The 19,810-nt window shown below is 46.8% G+C and overlaps 1 protein-coding gene across 1 annotated transcript; it reads left to right on the top strand.

Moving 5' to 3' along the window:
* The first annotated feature begins 3,926 nt into the window (after positions 1-3,926).
* MYOC (myocilin, trabecular meshwork inducible glucocorticoid response) lies at positions 3,927-12,408 on the top strand. Its single transcript, XM_015423872.1, has 3 exons — positions 3,927-4,585; positions 6,271-6,399; positions 11,297-12,408. The coding sequence occupies exons 1-3, from the start codon at positions 4,012-4,014 to the stop codon at positions 12,079-12,081; spliced, it is 1,488 nt and encodes a 495-aa protein (XP_015279358.1). The 5' UTR covers positions 3,927-4,011; the 3' UTR covers positions 12,082-12,408.
* The last annotated feature ends 7,402 nt before the right edge of the window (positions 12,409-19,810 follow it).

Raw genomic sequence — 19,810 nt, 5'->3', positions numbered from 1 at the left:
ACACCCCGCCCACAACGGTCCCGGCCGCCGCCGCCGGCCTTGCAGGCCCATAAGGGGCCCGGCGGTGGACCTGCAAGGCCAGCGGGAGTGCAAGGAAGCCCCGCGAAGGCCCTCCCTGGCCCCAGGCAGGGGTGGGGAGAGGCAGGGAGGAAGCAACTTACCCTCCTCCTGCCTCCTCCTGGCTGAATGAGGGCCGGAAGCGGGGTGGCCGGAAGCAGGGGGCGGGGCTTCGTCATGTGCCCCGCCCCCCGTACCACACCCAGGGGAACTGCGATTCCCCCCCGAAATGACCTCTGCTTTTCAGAGAGACTTTAATTAAATATCTATTCTCCATTGTTCTTCACGATGGGGATCCTATAGCAGCTCACAATGCTGTTCTTCCCTCCTCCATTTCATCCTCACAGCCACCCAGTGAGGTACATTTTCCTCGAGAGAGTAGCTGAGCTTCCATGGCAGAGCAGGGATTCAGATCTGGGTCTCCCAGATCCTAGTCTTAACTATGACACCATGCTGAACTTATATTGTGTACCCCAGAACAGCTCCTATTCACTGGAGGAAGCCACTCAGAGGGGATGGACCCAGGAATGTGAACCCCGGGCTGTTACAGAGTCAATATTATGGACCAGTGTTCATGTCAATTGCATGGCATGCATGCATGACTGGGTCCCTGGTAATCCCAGAAACTGAACTCTTAATTTGACATTAGCAATATTCTCTGGCCCGCTTTTCCCTCGCTTACAGTGACATAATACTACTTAACATTTGAGTAACACTTTCTAATATTCAAAATGCATACTATTATAATTACCACATGGCATTGTGTGTAGTATAGCCAGGAGATACTAAGATTGTCTGGCAGCCAGAATTTTTAGCTCTTTTATGCCCCACTAGGGGGCGAGCTAGACTTGTTTTTAAGGCAAGAGACATTTCAGAGGTGGTTTGCCATTGCCTGCCTCCGTGTCATAACCCTGGTATTCCTTGGAGGTCACCCTCCACTTGCAGCTGCTGGATGACCTTGGGCAAGCCATTGTTCTGACAAGAGCTGTCCTTGAAAGGGCAGTTCTTGAAAGAGCTCTCTCAGCCCCACCTACCTCACAGGGTGTCTGTTGTGGGGAGGGGAAGGGGAATGAGATTGTAAGCCGCTCTGAGACACCTTTGGGTAGTGAAGGGTGGGGTATAAATCCAATCTCCTCCTCTTCTTCTTTCAAATAGTAGCCAAGGCCAACCCTGCTTATGAGTATGCATAAAACACATACGAACACAAGAAGAGCCTTGCCGGGTCTGACTAACAGTTCATCCAATCCTGCATCATGTTTTCTACAGTGGCTACCTAGATGCCCCCACAAAACAAAGCACAGAGTTTCTAAAAACTTCCCTTGGTGCTGCTGTGGAGTAATTGGCACTCAAGGTGAATTTACACTGACATTTAATTTAGCCAGCATTGCTAACAGCCGCCGATGGGCTTATCCTCCAGGGAGATGTCTATTCCCCCTTTTTAAAACCATCTGAACTAGTGGTCATGATTACATCCTGCAGCACTGAGTTTCACAAGTTAACTCTATGTTGTGTATGCTACACATAACTTATTTTGTTGTAGTCCTTACCTCAACACCGTAAGGTAGGTCAATAGTAGTACATTGGATACTATCAGGTCTCGCATGGACAAAATGAGGAGGAAGGGCCCCTTTTGACTACAGAAAAGGCTCTTCTGGGGATTATAGGACCTGAGTGGAGAAAAGCCACGCAGGACAGGGTCTGTAATGATGATGGGAATTAGGTGAGACAAACAGAAATTAGGTGAGACAAACAGAAAACCTAGTAGGTTCCAACACATATTCATTTAGACAGGGGTCTTGTTGTAGAAAAAGAGCTGCCGGAGCTCATTAGCATAACTCATTAGCATAACTTATTTGCATATGCCACGCCCCCTGACATCACCGGAAGTGACAGAAGGCCACACCCCCTGACATCACCGGAAGTGTGTCAGAAGGCCCGGCTACTTACCCTCCTGCTTCATCCTCATTCCCAAACGGAATGAGGATCGAAGCAGAGGGCGGGGTAAAGAAGGGGGCGGGGCTTCACCACGTGACCGCCCCGCCCCCTAGAGGTTCTCTTCTGGAGCTCCGTACCTGAGAGCTCCCCCCCAACTAGAGCCCTGCATTTAGATATGTATGCCCCACTTTTCTCTGTAGCCGGGACCCAAAGTAGCTTACAGCATCATTCTTCCTTCATCCATGTTTATCCTCAAAACCAGGGGTCATTTCCTGCAGGAGCGCACAGGAGCGGAGCTCCGGCAGTAAAGAGCCCAGGAGGTGGGCACATGCAACAAGCCCCACCCCCTGCTCCCAGCAGCCTTCAGTCAGAGCAAGAAGCAGCCAGGTAAGTTGCAGAGCTCCCTCCGGTCCAAAACAGTCCAGTGGCACTTTTAAGACCAAGTTTTATTCAGGTACAAGCTCTCCCTCCTCTGCAAGGACAGATCTGCACATTTCTCCCCCCCCCCAATAGCTAGCAATCCAAAACAGTCCAGTGGAGCCTGAGCGGTGGGTGTTGCCTTCTGACACACTTCCGGTGATGTCAGGGGGTGTGGCGTATGCAAATAGGTTATGCTAATGAGTTATGCGAATGAGCTCCTGCACCTCTTTTTCTACGAAATGACCCCTGCTCAAAACCACCATGTGAGGTGGGTTAGTTTCACAGACTGGCTCAAGGTCACCCAGCGCGCTTCCATGGCAGAGTGGGGATTTGAACTTGGGTCTCCCAGATCTTAGTCTGGCGCTCTAACCACTACACCACACCGAGTAGCATATTAATAGATGGTGGCTTCCCTAAGTCTACCCAGTGACACGTGGTTGAAAAAATTGTCCTCTTTGAACTGAACTAGAGCCTTTGCCAGCAACTGAGCTGGCGTTTTATGCTAATTACCAATTAATCTGCTTTTTTTAGTTAACTGCGTTGTATTCTGTGCATTTGAATGGCTACAGCAGGGGTGGCCAAACTTGCTTAATATCAGAGCCGCATAGAATAAATGTTAAGATGTTCGAGAGCTGCAAGTCATGAACAAATATTACACATGTTTTTATTGGGAAATATGCAAATTTGCTTTTTATTACCATTAAACGAGACTGCTGAAAAAAATAGAAGGGGTAAAAACAGATATTGATAATGATATTTATTTGTCCAATGATATTTATTTGTTTGCTAATTATATTTATTTGTCTAAGAGAGAGAGAAAGAGAGAGGTGGAAAGAGAGAGAGAAATAAAGAAAGCAAATAGATGGGGAAAGGAAGAGAGAAAAAGAGAAAAAGGTGGAAAGAAAGCGGATGGGGGAGGGAGCAAGGAAGGGGGGAGAGAGAGAGAGAAACAAAGAAAGCAGATAGATGGTGAGCCTGCTGGATGCCACACAATATGTGTGAAAGAGCCGCATGAGGCTCCCGAGCCACAGTTTGGCCACCCTGATTGCCACGGCTATGTAGCATTTCTCAGTATGGGTGAGATTATCAATGTAATCCTATGCAGAGTCACTCCAGTATAAAGCCACTGAAATTTTCTGTTTAGGAATGCACGATGACACCTTTGCACCTATTTCCTGACTCAATCTCCTTTAGATTACAGGATAGTTCCTATTCCATTTATTAGATTAGTTTTGACATTATAAATTAATTGGCTTTGAGATAACATTTGCACTGTCTCTATGTGTTTTGTATGTGTTTAGAGGGTGAAGATTTCAAGAGGGGAAATGGGTACTGTTGTCCATCTTTCCAAACAAAACATGTTCCCTTTAAAAAAAAAAAAAAAGCTCAGGAAGATTCCTGCTTTTCTGTGCTGCTGTTGCTGGCACAGCGACCCTCTCCTGCGCCTCCCTCAACTCCCAGCTATATAAAAACAAGGTCTCTGGGAGCCGGGTTTCACAGAGAGCTGAGGGGAATGCCGCTCGCTCACTGCGCTTCCAGGGACAGCCTCTGCTTTTCAGGGAAAGCCTGTGCGGGCTTTTAAAAGGTTGCTCTGAAGCCATGGAGGTGCTGCTGACATGCCTGCTCTCAGTCTGGGCAGTGTGGGGAGCACTAGGGAGCACTGTCCATCTCCACAAGACGAATGACCAGGATGGCAGGTGCATCTATTCCTTCACAGTCCCTAGTGCGAATGAAGCCAGCTGTCCTAGCCCAGACGAAACGGCGACAGCTCTCCAGGCTCTCCAGCGGGAGACCATTGCCCAGCGAGTGGAACTGGAGTCCGCTAGAGCAAGGCTTGGCCTTCTAGAGAACCTGGTGGACCAGCTGCACGGAAGCCAGGTGGTGAGGGGCTCCTCTCTTTCCGTGATGGGACTGCTCCGAAGAGAGGTGGACAGCCTGAAGAGAGAAAAAGCCCAGAGGGACTCCCAGGTCAGCCAGCTGGAGGCCACCATCAGCGACCTCCTCCAAGACAAATCTGTCTTAGAAGAGGCTAAGAGGCAGCTGGAGGAAGAGAAGAATGAGCTGGCGAGGACGCTAGAGAGCAGCATCCAGGAGGCGGCTCGGCTAAGAGCAAGCCAGTGTACGCAGACCGGAGAGGTACCCAGCGGAGATTCCCTGCAAGGTTCTCGAGAAGGTAGGCTGTGTGCCCAGTGTCACCTAGGATAGACTACAGCAAAGGGTTCTGTTTGAAAGCAAGAAAGGCTGTAGGGTTGAGACCTGTCAATGCCTTCTACAACGTCAAACGTCTACAACTTTAACCAAAAGGCTAAGATTAGGTAAACAAAAAGCAATGTTCTAAAAAGTTTTTTTTAAAGATGATAAATAGACAGACAGACAGACAGACGATGGATGGGCGATCTTCCTTAAATAGAGGCACTATCTCAAAAAAGTTGGAAAAGATTAAAAAAACAGCAACCACACTTCTTCCAAGGTGTTTCAATCCCCTGATCATTTATTCATTCTGCGGTTTTCCCCCCTAGCCCCAGAACAGGCTTTTTGAGATGAGACAGCCTAAACTGTGTGGCCTAAACAAGTCCCCCTCTCTCTGGTTTCTGTAATGGCATCATGAATCGTTGGTTGTATTTTCAATTCCTCTCTTAATCACATACTTACACTTCTGTGGTGCTTGACCTTCTGGGCCGGTCCTGGATTCAATCGATGGTCACGATGGGCGGATGACAACACCAGCTGCAGGAAAGCGGGTAGGTTAGAGAAAACTCTTCTCTGCTGTCCCAGGCACCAATCCTTTTTTCTCCCCTCCTCTCCCCTTTTTGCCATGAATTCATTCAGCCTGCCAGAAACGATAAACATCACTGAAGATGCCCCTCATGAATGGAGCAGAGGCAGCTCAGTGGCTGTGTGGTCTCTGCTAACAATTCCAGACAGTACCTCCCATGGTGCTTTTTTGCTTTTTTTTTTTTTTTTTACAAAGATCGGTCCTATGAAGCAACATCCCCCCCTGCCCCGCCCCGCTCTCAGAATGCACACAGTTGCCTTTTGGAAGGAATATGAGGGGGGGGGGGCAAGACGTTTCACAGAAGGGTCTTCCAAGCTTTGCTTCACACAGACCCAGTGGCTCCAAGAAGGCCTTTTTTAAAGCTGTAATTTCCTCACCCCATCACCAGAAAGCAGAAATAGGGGGTGATGGAATACCGGCGCTGGGATCTCATGTCCATCCGGGGAATATTTTTGGAATGGGATGCCTGAGCGGCAGCAGAACGAGAGCATCATCACTTTAGGACACACCGGTTCCAAAGCTGAAAAATAACTATCGCACATCATCCCTTCACGTCAACACAAGAGTTTCGAGGACAAATTGCTTCTGTGTCCTGATGAATTGTCAGGTGGGATCGTATTTTAAATTTAAGAAAATGAGGAGGCTGCCTAGAATAAGAAAAACCTGGCTTGGCCAAGTTTTTTTGGCTTTGGGGCCAGAGGCCAGGAAACAATGGGCTTATTTTCCTTCTTAGCCTTTTCTTGTTTCTTTGTTGGAGCCAAATGCAACGCTTTATGTTCAGATCCCCAGATGTGCATTAAAAACAGCTGGGTATCAGTGTGGATCAGGGCTGCAGCAGCACCAGGAAAGGGGAGTTAGCCTATTCTGGGCTTCTTTAAGCTGGGGAGGGGAGCGAAAACAGGTACTTGTATTGTGGGGATAATAATACTTGCCTACTTTGCAGGACTGCTTTAAGGATTACTGAGATAATGTATGCAAAGTGCTTGGAACACTCTTAACAATTTCCACAATTGTTATTTCTCCCATCTTGGATACCATGTTCATGTGTTTATTTCTCCTCTCCCGCCCCCGCCCCACTACAGTGTCTAAGTGGAATATGGAGAATTTGGACTACCAAGAGATGAAATCAGAACTAACAGAGGTTCCTGCATCTCACCTTTTCCCAGAAAACCCTTCACCCAGCATTCCTGGTACAGAAGCTGCAGATACAGGTAAGAAAGCTCCAGTGGATTTCTCTTCTGGCTGTCTTTCACCCCCAGTTTCAGTCAAACCCTTCCTTCTACACCCCCCCCCCAACATGTTTCCACACTTGAAAAGGCACGGACGGGTGGGGGTGGGGGTGGCAAGAGAAGTGGTCCTGCCCAATGCTCCCTCTAAGCTGTGGAGTCTTGTGAGCAAAAATTCTACTTTGTGAGCGACTGGCATTAAAGTCGTGAGTGAGCCATTTGGCTACTGCATACATTAGTTTGCGCTGGAGCCCTCCTTCCTGAGCTGAGACAAAAATGTGTGAGCTGGAGGCTAAAAAACTGTGAGCTATCTCACACTAACTCAGCTTAGAGGGAACACTGGTCCTGCCATGCTGTGTTAGACTTTAAAAGAGCAGCAATGGCCTCTGGTCAGACCCATGGACGCTGTCACATCTAGCTGGGCCTTCGTGAGTTTCCCCCTCAGTGCTAATCCTGCTATCTAAATGTTATCTGGATTCCCCTCCTTCCCTGGCTTCCTCCCCATTTTAATTCATGCTTCCCATCCCAGGAGCCAAGAAAGAAGGGACTGCTCTGTTGTCTTTACCAGCCTGCCCTTTCACAAGAGCCAAATGATCCTGGAAAACTTCCCACCAACAGCACCCCAGTTGCTAAGCGTGGGGGTAAAGCACTAAGAGTGAAATTCCAGCCTCTCATCTCCAAGGGTGGACTGGCCCTTTAGCTTACTGGGAAAGTTACTGGGAGGCTGCTGACGGTTGCCAGGTCCCTCCTGGCCACCAGCGGGGAGGCGGGGACCATAGGGTTGCTAGCTCCAGGTTGGGAAATTCCTGGAGATTTGTGGATGGAGTTCAGGGAGATCAGGGACCTCAGTGGGGGACAATGCCATACAGTTCACCCTCTGAAGCACCCATTTTCTCCAGGGGAACTGATCTCAGTAGTTTGGAGATGAGCTGTAATTCCAGGGGATCCCTGGGTCAACCGGGCCATGGCCTCTGTGGTGCTAACTTGCTGTCATTTATTTACTTATTTTAATTTACAACGTATATTAGCTGCCTCTCTACCTTGTTGACCCCCCCCCCCCGGGCAGCTTACGATATAAATAAAACGAGATTAAAAACACATAAAACACGATTTAAACGTTCCAGTTAGTGCTGCCAAGAAACAAAAACTAAAGTAGTCCAAGCGGTCCTAAGTAAAACTGTCTTCAGCTGCCTCCTGTGCGCTCCTGCAGGAAATGACCCCTGGGTTGGGGGATTCCTGGAGATTTGTGGGTGGAGCCTGGGGAGGGGAGGGCTTGGGGAAGGAAGAGTCCTCAGCAGGGTATAATTCCCTATCCCCCCCCCAGCATCCCTTTTCTCGAGGGGAGCTGATCTCTGTAGTCTGAAGATCAATTGTAACTCCAGATCTTCAAGCCCGATTTAGAGGCTGGCAGCCCCTCGACCTGTTCACCCTGGTGTGCCGACTTTGAATCTGCAGGTAGTTTTTACCTCGGGGAAACTTTAAAAATGTGGCTTTCCCCCCCTGGAGTTTGAAGTGGTCCAGCGCATTCTACGCTGTCATTCTGTTGCCCGTGTAGACCAGACCTAACACCTGAGAACAAAAGTCATGACCTCCTTGCAAGGTGAACTGGATACAGCCAGGATCGAATCTTTCTGCCTCTTGTGATCAGGTAATGGCCCATCTCATTACCAAATGAATGCAACAGCCACGGATATGAACACCAATCCAGGGCTGGAGTGCGACAATTATCTTTTGGAGCACTCCACAGGGTCACGTTTCAGCTGTTAAATGAAATGGATCCCTAATTGCAAAGATGACTGCTGTTGTTATTGTTGCAGAAATTGTATTTAAAGTAAAGCGAGCAACACACCCTTGCTTCACTGCAGATCAGAAGCGAGAAGGTGGGAGCAGCAAGCAGATGGCATGAGAGTAGCAGAGTGGGTCACTGAACCTGGACTTCCCAGATTCTAGTCCAATACTCTCACCTCTACACCACACTATTTAAACGGGGACAGTCTAACAACCAGTTTAGTGTACTGGTTAAGAGTGGCAGACTCTAATCTGGAGAACCAGGTTTGTTTCCCCACTTCTCGACATGCAGCCAGCTGGGTGACCTTGGATCAGTCACAGCTCTCTCTGAGCTGTTCTCTCAAGAGCAGTTCTCTCAGAGCTCTCTCGGCCCCACCTACCTCACAGGGTGTCTGTTGTGGAGAGGGGAAGGAGATTGTAAACTGCTCCGAGACTCCGAGTGAAGGGTACGGTATAAATCCAACTCTTCTTCTTCTCAGAAAGTATTCTACTGAGGGACGGGCAATTCTCTCATGACTTGTGTGAGAGATTTCTTTATGCAAAGCAATGCCAGACTAGGTAGACCTCTGGTAGGTAGACCCAGCTGAAGAGTTCTTATGTTTTTAAGTTACTTTTTACATGACGGTTTTGAGAAGGAATCTTTGGCCTTGTTCTTCATTGTAAAATAAACACGATCTATAGCCATATAAACCTGCAGCGGTTCTGACTCTGCTTGCTCCAAGCTGTGTCTTCAGCTCTCCATAAGGATTGTGAAGAAGTTCCTCCATCAGTTCCACTAATGCAAAGCGGCATCCTCATTTTCATGGCATCAAATAACAACACTGTTCTAATTTATCGTCATCAGGTGTTAGTCAGACAGGCTGCGATAACTCCAATAGTCTGCACTGTCAAAGTAAAATATATATATATATCATGCATCTTGTCCAAGATATTTCATAATTAAATTGGTACTTGACAGACCATGAGACTGTTGTATATTTCCTGATTCCTTCTCTTCTTACAAACAAATCCTGGCTGTTCTCTTCTCCCCATCCCAACCCCTTTGTCTCTTCCTTCCTCTTTCATTCCTGCACAGCAGTAACTCTGTAATGAGCCTAATATACCACTAAACAGACTGTATCAAATGCCAGCATTTTACATGTGTTTCAGTTTTGGAATTCCACAGGGAAATTCAAGGTAGGCGTAACTAGAAAATCTGACTGAAATTATTAACATTCCTCATCAAAAAGAGAGTTATATCAGTTCATTTGACAGTAATAACTTACATTTAAGAATAAGACAAGTGGTTTATGAATAATATGTGTGTGTGTGTGTATATATATCAACCCAATAAATTACAAAATTAATATACCAAATGTAAGATAACAAATCTAAATATACAAATTTGTTGTTGTTCAGTCGCACAGCCGAGTCCGACTCTTCGCGACCCCATGGACCAGATCATGCCATACAAATATGGCGCATAAATGCCAAATACTCAATACAACAAGGTTTCCATCTCTCCCAAGGCCATCACAACTTGTTCTTTGTGGGAAGGGAAGTAACTCAGACAAGTCAGTTTAGTCCAGTCCGATAACCATCTTGTCTGGTCGTGTCGAGACACAAAGCTTAAAAAGGGAAACCACACAGCCTCGAAATGAGTAGAAGAGCCTGATTCTGTATTTTGAATTTTCGTGGCCACTTTTTCTACAAGGCACAAATTGCAATTTTTTGGGTACCAAATGGTCTATATGTAGTAGTACAGAATTGGGGGCAATTACCAATCTTTGATTTATGAATCACTTAACCTATTTTTTTTTAACTAAAACTGAAATCTGGGGACAGGTGTCGGACTAGGCCAGGGACAACCCAGATTCAAATTCCTTCTCATTCATGAAGTTAATTAGGTGACCTTGGGCCAAAGAGTCTCTCCCAGCCTAGCCTATGTAGGGGAGGAGCCATGGCTCAGAGACAGAGGATATCTTTGGCATGCAGAAGGTCCCAGGTTCAATCCCCAGCACCTCCAATTAAAGGATCAGTTAGCAGGCAATGTGAAGGACCTCCGTCTAAGACACTGGAGAGCTGCTGTCAGTCTGAGCAGACAATACTGACTTTGATGAACCAAGGGTCTCACTCAGTCTAAGGCAGATTCATGTTTTCATGTGTCCTTCACGGGGTTGCTATGATCGCAGAGAGGAGAACTATGGACGACGGCCCATCTGAGCTCCTCGGAGGAAAACTGGGATAGAGCTGTGTCCATACAGAACTACTCCACAAAGCCTCACACACCCCAGAAATCAGAGTCAATTTCTCCCTCTTCGCCAGTTAGGACTACCAGGTCCTACCGGGCTGTCGGCAGGAGGCTCCAGGGTCTGTCTCAGGATCATCCGGTGCACACACAAAGCCCGTGTGCCATGATGACATCGCCTGGAAGTGATGTCACCACATCACAGACGTTGGGGTGTGTGTGACAATCTAGTTTTGGGGCAGAACTCTATGGTTTGAGCCCAATTTTACCATAGAGTTTTGTCCAAAAACTGGACCCCAACGTTGGTGACATCATGACATCAGTTCCGGGTGATGTCATTATGTCATGTTCAGGGGCATTTCCGGGTGGGGTTTTCCCTCACTGGCCAGCTGGCTGGTGGCTGAAAGGGGCCTGTAAAAGCAGGGGAATCTCCACCCAGACCCGGGGCCTGGCAACCATATCGCCAGTGCATACCTAACAGCTCTGTGGTAAGGAGGGCCAACAGCTGAGTGACTGAGCACATGGCCTGCATCAGAAGCTTCCGGGTTCAGCCCCCCCCCCCCTGTGTCAGAGGCTTTGGAAGAACACTGCCAGATACAGCAGATGGATGCACTCTGGTTAGACTCAATAGAAGGTAATTTCAGATATGCATACATGTGCTCTGCTGATTTGATCTCTGATAAAAAGAAATGACTCCATCATGTTAAAGACAGTCCCTTCCTTCGTCTTCCAGTCTGGAGGCAGAACCTGAGCTTAGCAAAAGGGCTTCAGTCTTGGCCTGAACAGTTTACACAGGGTGGTTTGAGAAATAGCTAGCTACCTCTTACAATTGGACAGAGTAACTGGCTTGTTTATTCCCTGAAATAGGATGTGGAACGCTGGTGTGGGTTGGTGAACCTGTGACCTTCCGCAAGGCAGAGACCATTGCCGGAAAGTATGGCGTGTGGATGAAGGATCCGGAACCAGTGACTCCCTACACCCACGAGACAACTTGGAGAGTTGACACCGTTGGCACAGATATCCGCCAAGTCTTCGAGTATGAGAATACAGACCAGTTTCTAAAGGGCTATCCTTCAAAAGTTCACGTGTTGCCTCGGTCCATGGAAAGTACCGGAGCTGTCGTTTATCAGGGCTCCCTGTATTTCCAGCGCCGCAAGTCCAGAATACTGGCTAAGTACAACTTAAAGACTGAAGTTGTTGAGGTCCAAAAGGAGCTGCCCAATGCTGGCTACCATGGACAATTCCCCTACTCATGGGGTGGATACACAGATATCGACCTAGCCATTGATGAGTTAGGGCTGTGGGCGATTTACAGCACTGCGGAGGCCAGGGGAGCTGTTGTGCTTTCCAAACTGGAACCAGAGACCCTCGAGATTGAACAGACCTGGGAGACCAACATACGCAAGCAGTCGGTAGCCAACGCTTTCATGATTTGCGGCTCCCTGTACACCATCAGCAGCTACTCAACGCCTGAGGCCAGTGTGAATTTTGTTTACCACACCAGCACAGGCACCAGTTTGTCCCTGAACATCCGCTTTGAGAACCGCTACAGATACAGCAGCATGGTAGACTACAACCCAGCAGAGAGAAAACTCTTAGCTTGGGACAACTTCCACATGGTTGCCTATGATGTCAAACTCTCCAAGATGTGAAGGTCTCGGAGAGGCTGGTGGTATGGGAGGATATGATGTTACCCACCTCCCTCTTACTGATGAACATGTGGCGCAAACCACTGGGAAATTGTCTTATGCAAGTCCTGTTGAAATGAACAGGTTCCAAAGCAGCGTGGTAACACTAGGGTAGGGGTAGGAGACCTTCCATATGTCAGCTCTGTCCAAACCTCTCACTCCATGGCTTTTATGATTGGCATCTAATGGCAACTGCGGCAACATGGCTGGGGTTGTGTTTGCACATCAGTGTCTTTGCTAGCCAGACGTTTTAGGGCTGAAGCACAGAGCCGTTCATCTACCGATAGAGCTTTCACCCTCTCCTCTATGACCTTCTGCTGGGCTCAGAGTTTAAACCCTTTGTTACCAGGATTCCATGCAGGAATGGTCCTTTGGTGACAAGCTTGGCTGTATTAAATAGGAAGGCAAGAGCAATGTTCCAGATAACGCTTGCTTGTCTGCATTTTAATTACATGAAAGCAAACTGGATGCGACCATCTCCGTTGCATTCACTTAATATATGAAATATATTAAATTTACAAGAATCATCCTCACAGAGCCAAAATTCAAGCTACAAACAACATCCGTGAACAAAATAGCTTGATGGGTCCTTCCACATTGCAAAGTGCCTTGGCGAAGGGCCAGTTGGTTGTGGAGGGGTGTGTGTGGGAATGCAGGAGTTGGGTGCTTTCCCCTTTCCAGGGTCTGGGCCTATGTCTGCAAGGTCAACAAGAGACCTGAACACTTGTGTCGGTAAGTGCAGGTGGAAGGAGGTTATAAGGGTAGAGGGAAGTTACAGCAGCGGAAGTGTTAAGCATTCCCTTCTCAGCATTAAAATTATGCAGAACGGAAAAGAGCTTTGCAATGGGGGGGGGGGGCAATTGCACCTTTGTTCCAGGCAACTGCAGGGTCCTTTCTAATCTGCCCCACCAGTTTCAGGTCTATATATATATATATATTTAAACGATTTTATTAGAAGATAAGTCAAATATACATAAACAAGATTACTGTTTAAACAATAATACAGACTGTAAGTGCAAATTCATTTAACACAATGCCATCTATAAACTTATCAGTAGGAACAGCTTATTACCGTGACCTTGTCCCTTTCTTGTTATTTTCCACTTGTTCCACTAGAGTAGTAACGTATAATATATATTTTAGAAGGACCTTAAAAGTATTTTATGAGAGTGCTCGAACCATAAAAAATTCTCATAGATGTATCCAATCTTAACGCACAAATAGCTTCTGCTCCCCAAACCCTGCCCTCCTCAAGCTCCAACCCCCCAAATCTCCAGGTATTTCCCGACCCAGAGCTGGAAACCCTACCAAGAACAGCAACCCCCCCCCCAAAAAAAAAACCCCCACCAAAACACCACACACACCAACAACCAGCCAATCTGCAGGAAAGACTGTGGAAGACTTTTGCAAGGAGCCGGATGAAATTACTAACTCTCAGGCTTTAGATTTGTGTTGTCAGAGTCTGAGTTTTCATACATATTATTCCTGCCTTTATTTCCCAACCTTTTTTTGTTAAATAAATGCTGCTTGTACTGTCAATTTTATTTGTACTTTCAATTTTATTTATTTACCATTTATTTTACTTTCAATTTTACTAGACCCTTGGGTGGGGTGGGGCTTAAAACTTTTTTTTTTTTTTTGGTCTCCCCGTAAATCCCCTAGGGTGGCCATTTACAGGTGATTTTAAAAAGAGGGCAAAAGCCTCAGAAAAGGAGAAAATGTACATAACCTACATTCAGAGCTGCACATTTACATATCATATTAACTAGAAAACTCAACTCACCATAATGCCAGCCCTGTCTGGGGCAGCCAGCAGAGCTAAGTTCCCAGCCTTTCTTTTAGTTCCTGTCACTCAAAAAGCTTCTTCAGGGGATTCATTATACATCCCTTCCTCCTCCTTTCCCTCCCCCCTTTTCGGCTTCCCACAGTGCTCCAACCTCCTGCTCCATTCTTATATTCACCTCATTTCATTCTATTTCATAATACATCTCTAGGTAACTTATCTTTCAACTGTTATTCAATTACATTTATCTGTTTTCTTCTTCATTTAACTTTCAGTAGTTATCAAAGCAAACCAAATTGTCTTTTACATCCCAGTATTTTTCTAGATACTCTTTAAAGTCTTTCCAGTCTGCAAAAAATTATTCTGCTTCCAAGTTATTAAGTTTCCTTGTCATTTTGTCCATTTCCACCATAAAAAGTAATTTTTTAATCCATTCCCCAATCTCAGGGACCTTGTCTTGTTTCCAATATTGGGCATATGTCATTCTGGCAGTATTGATATATGTTTAACTTTTTAAAAAATATATCCTAATAAATTGTTTTTTCAAAAAAAAAAATCATGCCCCCACGAATTCGTGGCACCACAAAACTGCAAAAACATGGTTCTGGAGCACGGATCCTCATGGATCCTCAGGGTTTTTCAATTGTGTCACGCCAAACACACCATCAAATCACAGAACGTGTCCATGGCAACAGGTTGTACCACAAAAATCATGGATCCACAGTTTCGTGGCAACACTATTTCGCAAAAACACGGTTCTAGAGCACGGATCCTCATGGATCCTCAGGGTTTTTCAATTGTGTCACGCCAAACACACCATCAAATCACAGAACGTGTCCATGGCAACAGGTTGTACCACAAAAATCATGGATCCACAGTTTCGTGGCAACACTATTTCGCAAAAACACGGTTCTAGAGCACGGATCCTCATGGATCCTCAGGGTTTTTCAATTGTGTCACGCCAAACACACCATCAAATCACAGAACGTGTCCATGGCAACAGGTTGTACCACAAAAATCATGGATCCACAGTTTCGTGGCAACACTATTTCGCAAAAACACGGTTCTAGAGCACGGATCCTCATGGATCCTCAGGGTTTTTCAATTGTGTCACGCCAAACACACCATCAAATCACAGAACGTGTCCATGGCAACAGGTTGTACCACAAAAATCATGGATCCACAGTTTCGTGGCAACACTATTTCGCAAAAACACGGTTCTAGAGCACGGATCCTCATGGATCCTCAGGGTTTTTCAATTGTGTCACGCCAAACACACCATCAAATCACAGAACGTGTCCATGGCAACAGGTTGTACCACAAAAATCATGGATCCACAGTTTCGTGGCAACACTATTTCGCAAAAACACGGTTCTAGAGCACGGATCCTCATGGATCCTCAGGGTTTTTCAATTGTGTCACGCCAAACACACCATCAAATCACAGAACGTGTCCATGGCAACAGGTTGTACCACAAAAATCATGGATCCACAGTTTCGTGGCAACACTATTTCGCAAAAACACGGTTCTAGAGCACGGATCCTCATGGATCCTCAGGGTTTTTCAATTGTGTCACGCCAAACACACCATCAAATCACAGAACGTGTCCATGGCAACAGGTTGTACCACAAAAATCATGGATCCACAGTTTCGTGGCAACACTATTTCGCAAAAACACGGTTCTAGAGCACGGATCCTCATGGATCCTCAGGGTTTTTCAATTGTGTCACGCCAAACACACCATCAAATCACAGAACGTGTCCATGGCAACAGGTTGTACCACAAAAATCATGGATCCACAGTTTCGTGGCAACACTATTTCGCAAAAACACGGTTCTAGAGCACGGATCCTCATGGATCCTCAGGGTTTTTCAATTGTGTCACGCCAAACACACCATCAAATCACAGAACGTGTCCATGGCAACAGGTTGTACCACAAAAATCATGGATCCACAGTTTCGTGGCAACACTATTTCGCAAAAACACGGTTCTAGAGCACGGATCCTCATGGATCCTCAGGGTTTTTCAATTGTGTCACGCCAAACACACCATCAAATCACAGAACGTGTCCATGGCAACAGGTTGTACCACAAAAATCATGGATCCACAGTTTCGTGGCAACACTATTTCGCAAAAACACGGTTCTAGAGCACGGATCCTCATGGATCCTCAGGGTTTTTCAATTGTGTCACGCCAAACACACCATCAAATCACAGAACGTGTCCATGGCAACAGGTTGTACCACAAAAATCATGGATCCACAGTTTCGTGGCAACACTATTTCGCAAAAACACGGTTCTAGAGCACGGATCCTCATGGATCCTCAGGGTTTTTCAATTGTGTCACGCCAAACACACCATCAAATCACAGAACGTGTCCATGGCAACAGGTTGTACCACAAAAATCATGGATCCACAGTTTCGTGGCAACACTATTTCGCAAAAACACGGTTCTAGAGCACGGATCCTCATGGATCCTCAGGGTTTTTCAATTGTGTCACGCCAAACACACCATCAAATCACAGAACGTGTCCATGGCAACAGGTTGTACCACAAAAATCATGGATCCACAGTTTCGTGGCAACACTATTTCGCAAAAACACGGTTCTAGAGCACGGATCCTCATGGATCCTCAGGGTTTTTCAATTGTGTCACGCCAAACACACCATCAAATCACAGAACGTGTCCATGGCAACAGGTTGTACCACAAAAATCATGGATCCACAGTTTCGTGGCAACACTATTTCGCAAAAACACGGTTCTAGAGCACGGATCCTCATGGATCCTCAGGGTTTTTCAATTGTGTCACGCCAAACACACCATCAAATCACAGAACGTGTCCATGGCAACAGGTTGTACCACAAAAATCATGGATCCACAGTTTCGTGGCAACACTATTTCGCAAAAACACGGTTCTAGAGCACGGATCCTCATGGATCCTCAGGGTTTTTCAATTGTGTCACGCCAAACACACCATCAAATCACAGAACGTGTCCATGGCAACAGGTTGTACCACAAAAATCATGGATCCACAGTTTCGTGGCAACACTATTTCGCAAAAACACGGTTCTAGAGCACGGATCCTCATGGATCCTCAGGGTTTTTCAATTGTGTCACGCCAAACACACCATCAAATCACAGAACGTGTCCATGGCAACAGGTTGTACCACAAAAATCATGGATCCACAGTTTCGTGGCAACACTATTTCGCAAAAACACGGTTCTAGAGCACGGATCCTCATGGATCCTCAGGGTTTTTCAATTGTGTCACGCCAAACACACCATCAAATCACAGAACGTGTCCATGGCAACAGGTTGTACCACAAAAATCATGGATCCACAGTTTCGTGGCAACACTATTTCGCAAAAACACGGTTCTAGAGCACGGATCCTCATGGATCCTCAGGGTTTTTCAATTGTGTCACGCCAAACACACCATCAAATCACAGAACGTGTCCATGGCAACAGGTTGTACCACAAAAATCATGGATCCACAGTTTCGTGGCAACACTATTTCGCAAAAACACGGTTCTAGAGCACGGATCCTCATGGATCCTCAGGGTTTTTCAATTGTGTCACGCCAAACACACCATCAAATCACAGAACGTGTCCATGGCAACAGGTTGTACCACAAAAATCATGGATCCACAGTTTCGTGGCAACACTATTTCGCAAAAACACGGTTCTAGAGCACGGATCCTCATGGATCCTCAGGGTTTTTCAATTGTGTCACGCCAAACACACCATCAAATCACAGAACGTGTCCATGGCAACAGGTTGTACCACAAAAATCATGGATCCACAGTTTCGTGGCAACACTATTTCGCAAAAACACGGTTCTAGAGCACGGATCCTCATGGATCCTCAGGGTTTTTCAATTGTGTCACGCCAAACACACCATCAAATCACAGAACGTGTCCATGGCAACAGGTTGTACCACAAAAATCATGGATCCACAGTTTCGTGGCAACACTATTTCGCAAAAACACGGTTCTAGAGCACGGATCCTCATGGATTCTCAGGGTTTTTCAGTTGTATCACCTCTGACTCTCATACCTGCACAGTGTGTGGCCGAGGGGGTGGAGAATCCAGCAGCACATCTCCCCTACCCCAGCCCCACAGCATTATATCGAACTCCAGCACGCAAAAAAAGAAAGCCAGACACTTGGAACTGCAAATATCGGGTGTGTTGATGCCGCAAGATGGTACATCAGAAACTGAAAACTACGCAGATGGAGAGTGATTTCAGCAAAGCGTACTTTATTCAATCAGGAACAAGACGACTTTGGCCGGCTCGCAGGCCGGCTTATATTCCCCGAGAAACCGCCACCCAAAACACACCCCTACTTCCCAATAGGTTATTTACAGTGGCTGAGAGTCCCATAGGCTCTCGGCCTGGAACCTAGTCCCCTGATTGGAGCGGCTAGGATCCGCATAGTCCATTGTCTCTTGGAGCGAAGCTCGATGTTTGACTCTGGACTTGTCTGGACTTGTCTGGACTGAATACATTACAGAAACGTTGACAGCCGATGTCACAGAAGGAAATTAAGCTCCGACACGTCAGACAAACCCAGCTCAGCTCCGTCTCACTTGTTTATGAAGCTGAGCTGCAGTTTCGGGCTAGGGGCAGCAACCTGCCGTGACAACCCAAGCACCAGACGGGGGAGAAGACATCTACGCCACAAGACGATACCTCTCAAGAGAGGGCCGAGATTGAATTACCCAGTGTCTTCAGTGATGATACTGAACAAGAAGACTGGAAGAATGAGAAATCCAGCTGCGACTACCCCGGGGCTCAGAGAGGCGGGGGAACATTTTGCGCCCCTCCCCCCCTGTTGCCGCTACCATTAGCGCTGCTGCCATGCGGGCAGCCATAACTTAACAAGACCTGGGGGAGCCAGAATGACCTCTCGCAGAGCGACGTTGCCGCTTGGCCATCACACGCGAGAGGTCGAATTTGCCCCTAGGACTCCAAGGCCACCACCCCGGGGCTCAGAGAGGCGGGGGAACAAACACACTTCTTCCGATACAGTGAAACAGAATTTCCTCAACCCTGACATATAGGAAGACAGTAGAACAGCTTTAGAGTCCAGAGCGGCACCTTTATGACCAACAGAGTTTTGTGCAAGGTGTGAGCTTTTGTGTACAAACACACTTCTTCTGATACAGTGAAACAGAATTTCCTCAACCCTGACATATAGGAAGACAGTAGAACAGCTTTAGAGTCCAGAGCGGCACCTTTAAGACCAACAGAGTTTTATGCAAGGTGTGAGCTTTTGTCTACAAATACAATTCTTCAGATACAGGGAAACAGAATTTCCTCAACACTTACATATAGGAAAACAGTAGATCAGCTTTAGAGTCCAGAGCGGCACCTTTAAGACCAACAGAGTTTTATGCAAGGTGTGAGCTTTTGGGTACAACACACTTCTTCCGATACAGTGAAACAGAATTTCCTCAACACTTACATATAGGAAAACAGTAGATCAGCTTTAGAGTCCAGAGCGGCACCTTTATGACCAACAGAGTTTTATGCAAGTCCCAGTCCCAGAACACTCCTGCTACCCCTAGGGGCTTGCATTCCACTCTGGGGCCTGTCATTCCAGTTCCAGAACACTTCTGCTACCCCCAGAGGCTTTCATTCCACCCTGGGACCTGTCATTCCAGTCCCAGAACACTCCTGCTATCCCTAGGGGCTTGCATTCCACTCTGGGGCCTGTCATCACAGTCCCAGAACACTCCTGCTACCCCCAGGGGCTGTCATTCCACTCTGGGGCCTGTCATTCCAGTTCCAGAACACTTCTGCTACCCCCAGGGGCTGTCATTCCACTCTGGGGCCTGTCATTCCAGTCGAAGTCCAGTGTATTTGGGACCAGCGACCTTAATGCAAATTCCATTCCGCAGGGTTTTT

Source organism: Gekko japonicus, unplaced genomic scaffold (genome assembly GCF_001447785.1).
Source record: "Gekko japonicus isolate JY-2015 unplaced genomic scaffold, Gekko_japonicus_V1.1 scaffold281, whole genome shotgun sequence".
In the NCBI taxonomy this organism is placed as follows: Eukaryota; Metazoa; Chordata; class Lepidosauria; order Squamata; family Gekkonidae; genus Gekko; species Gekko japonicus.
The sequence above is the reverse complement of the archived record's forward strand: the minus strand, read 5'-3'. Positions and strand labels throughout refer to the sequence as shown.

Coding starts and splice junctions, on each gene's coding strand:
- MYOC (XM_015423872.1), top strand. CDS start 4,012: ATGGAGGTGCTGCTGACATGCCTGCTCTCAGTCTGGGCAGTGTGGGGA. Junction 4,586..6,270: donor CCTGCAAGGTTCTCGAGAAG/GTAGGCTGTGTG, acceptor GCCCCACTACAG/TGTCTAAGTGGAATATGGAG. Junction 6,400..11,296: donor TACAGAAGCTGCAGATACAG/GTAAGAAAGCTC, acceptor TCCCTGAAATAG/GATGTGGAACGCTGGTGTGG.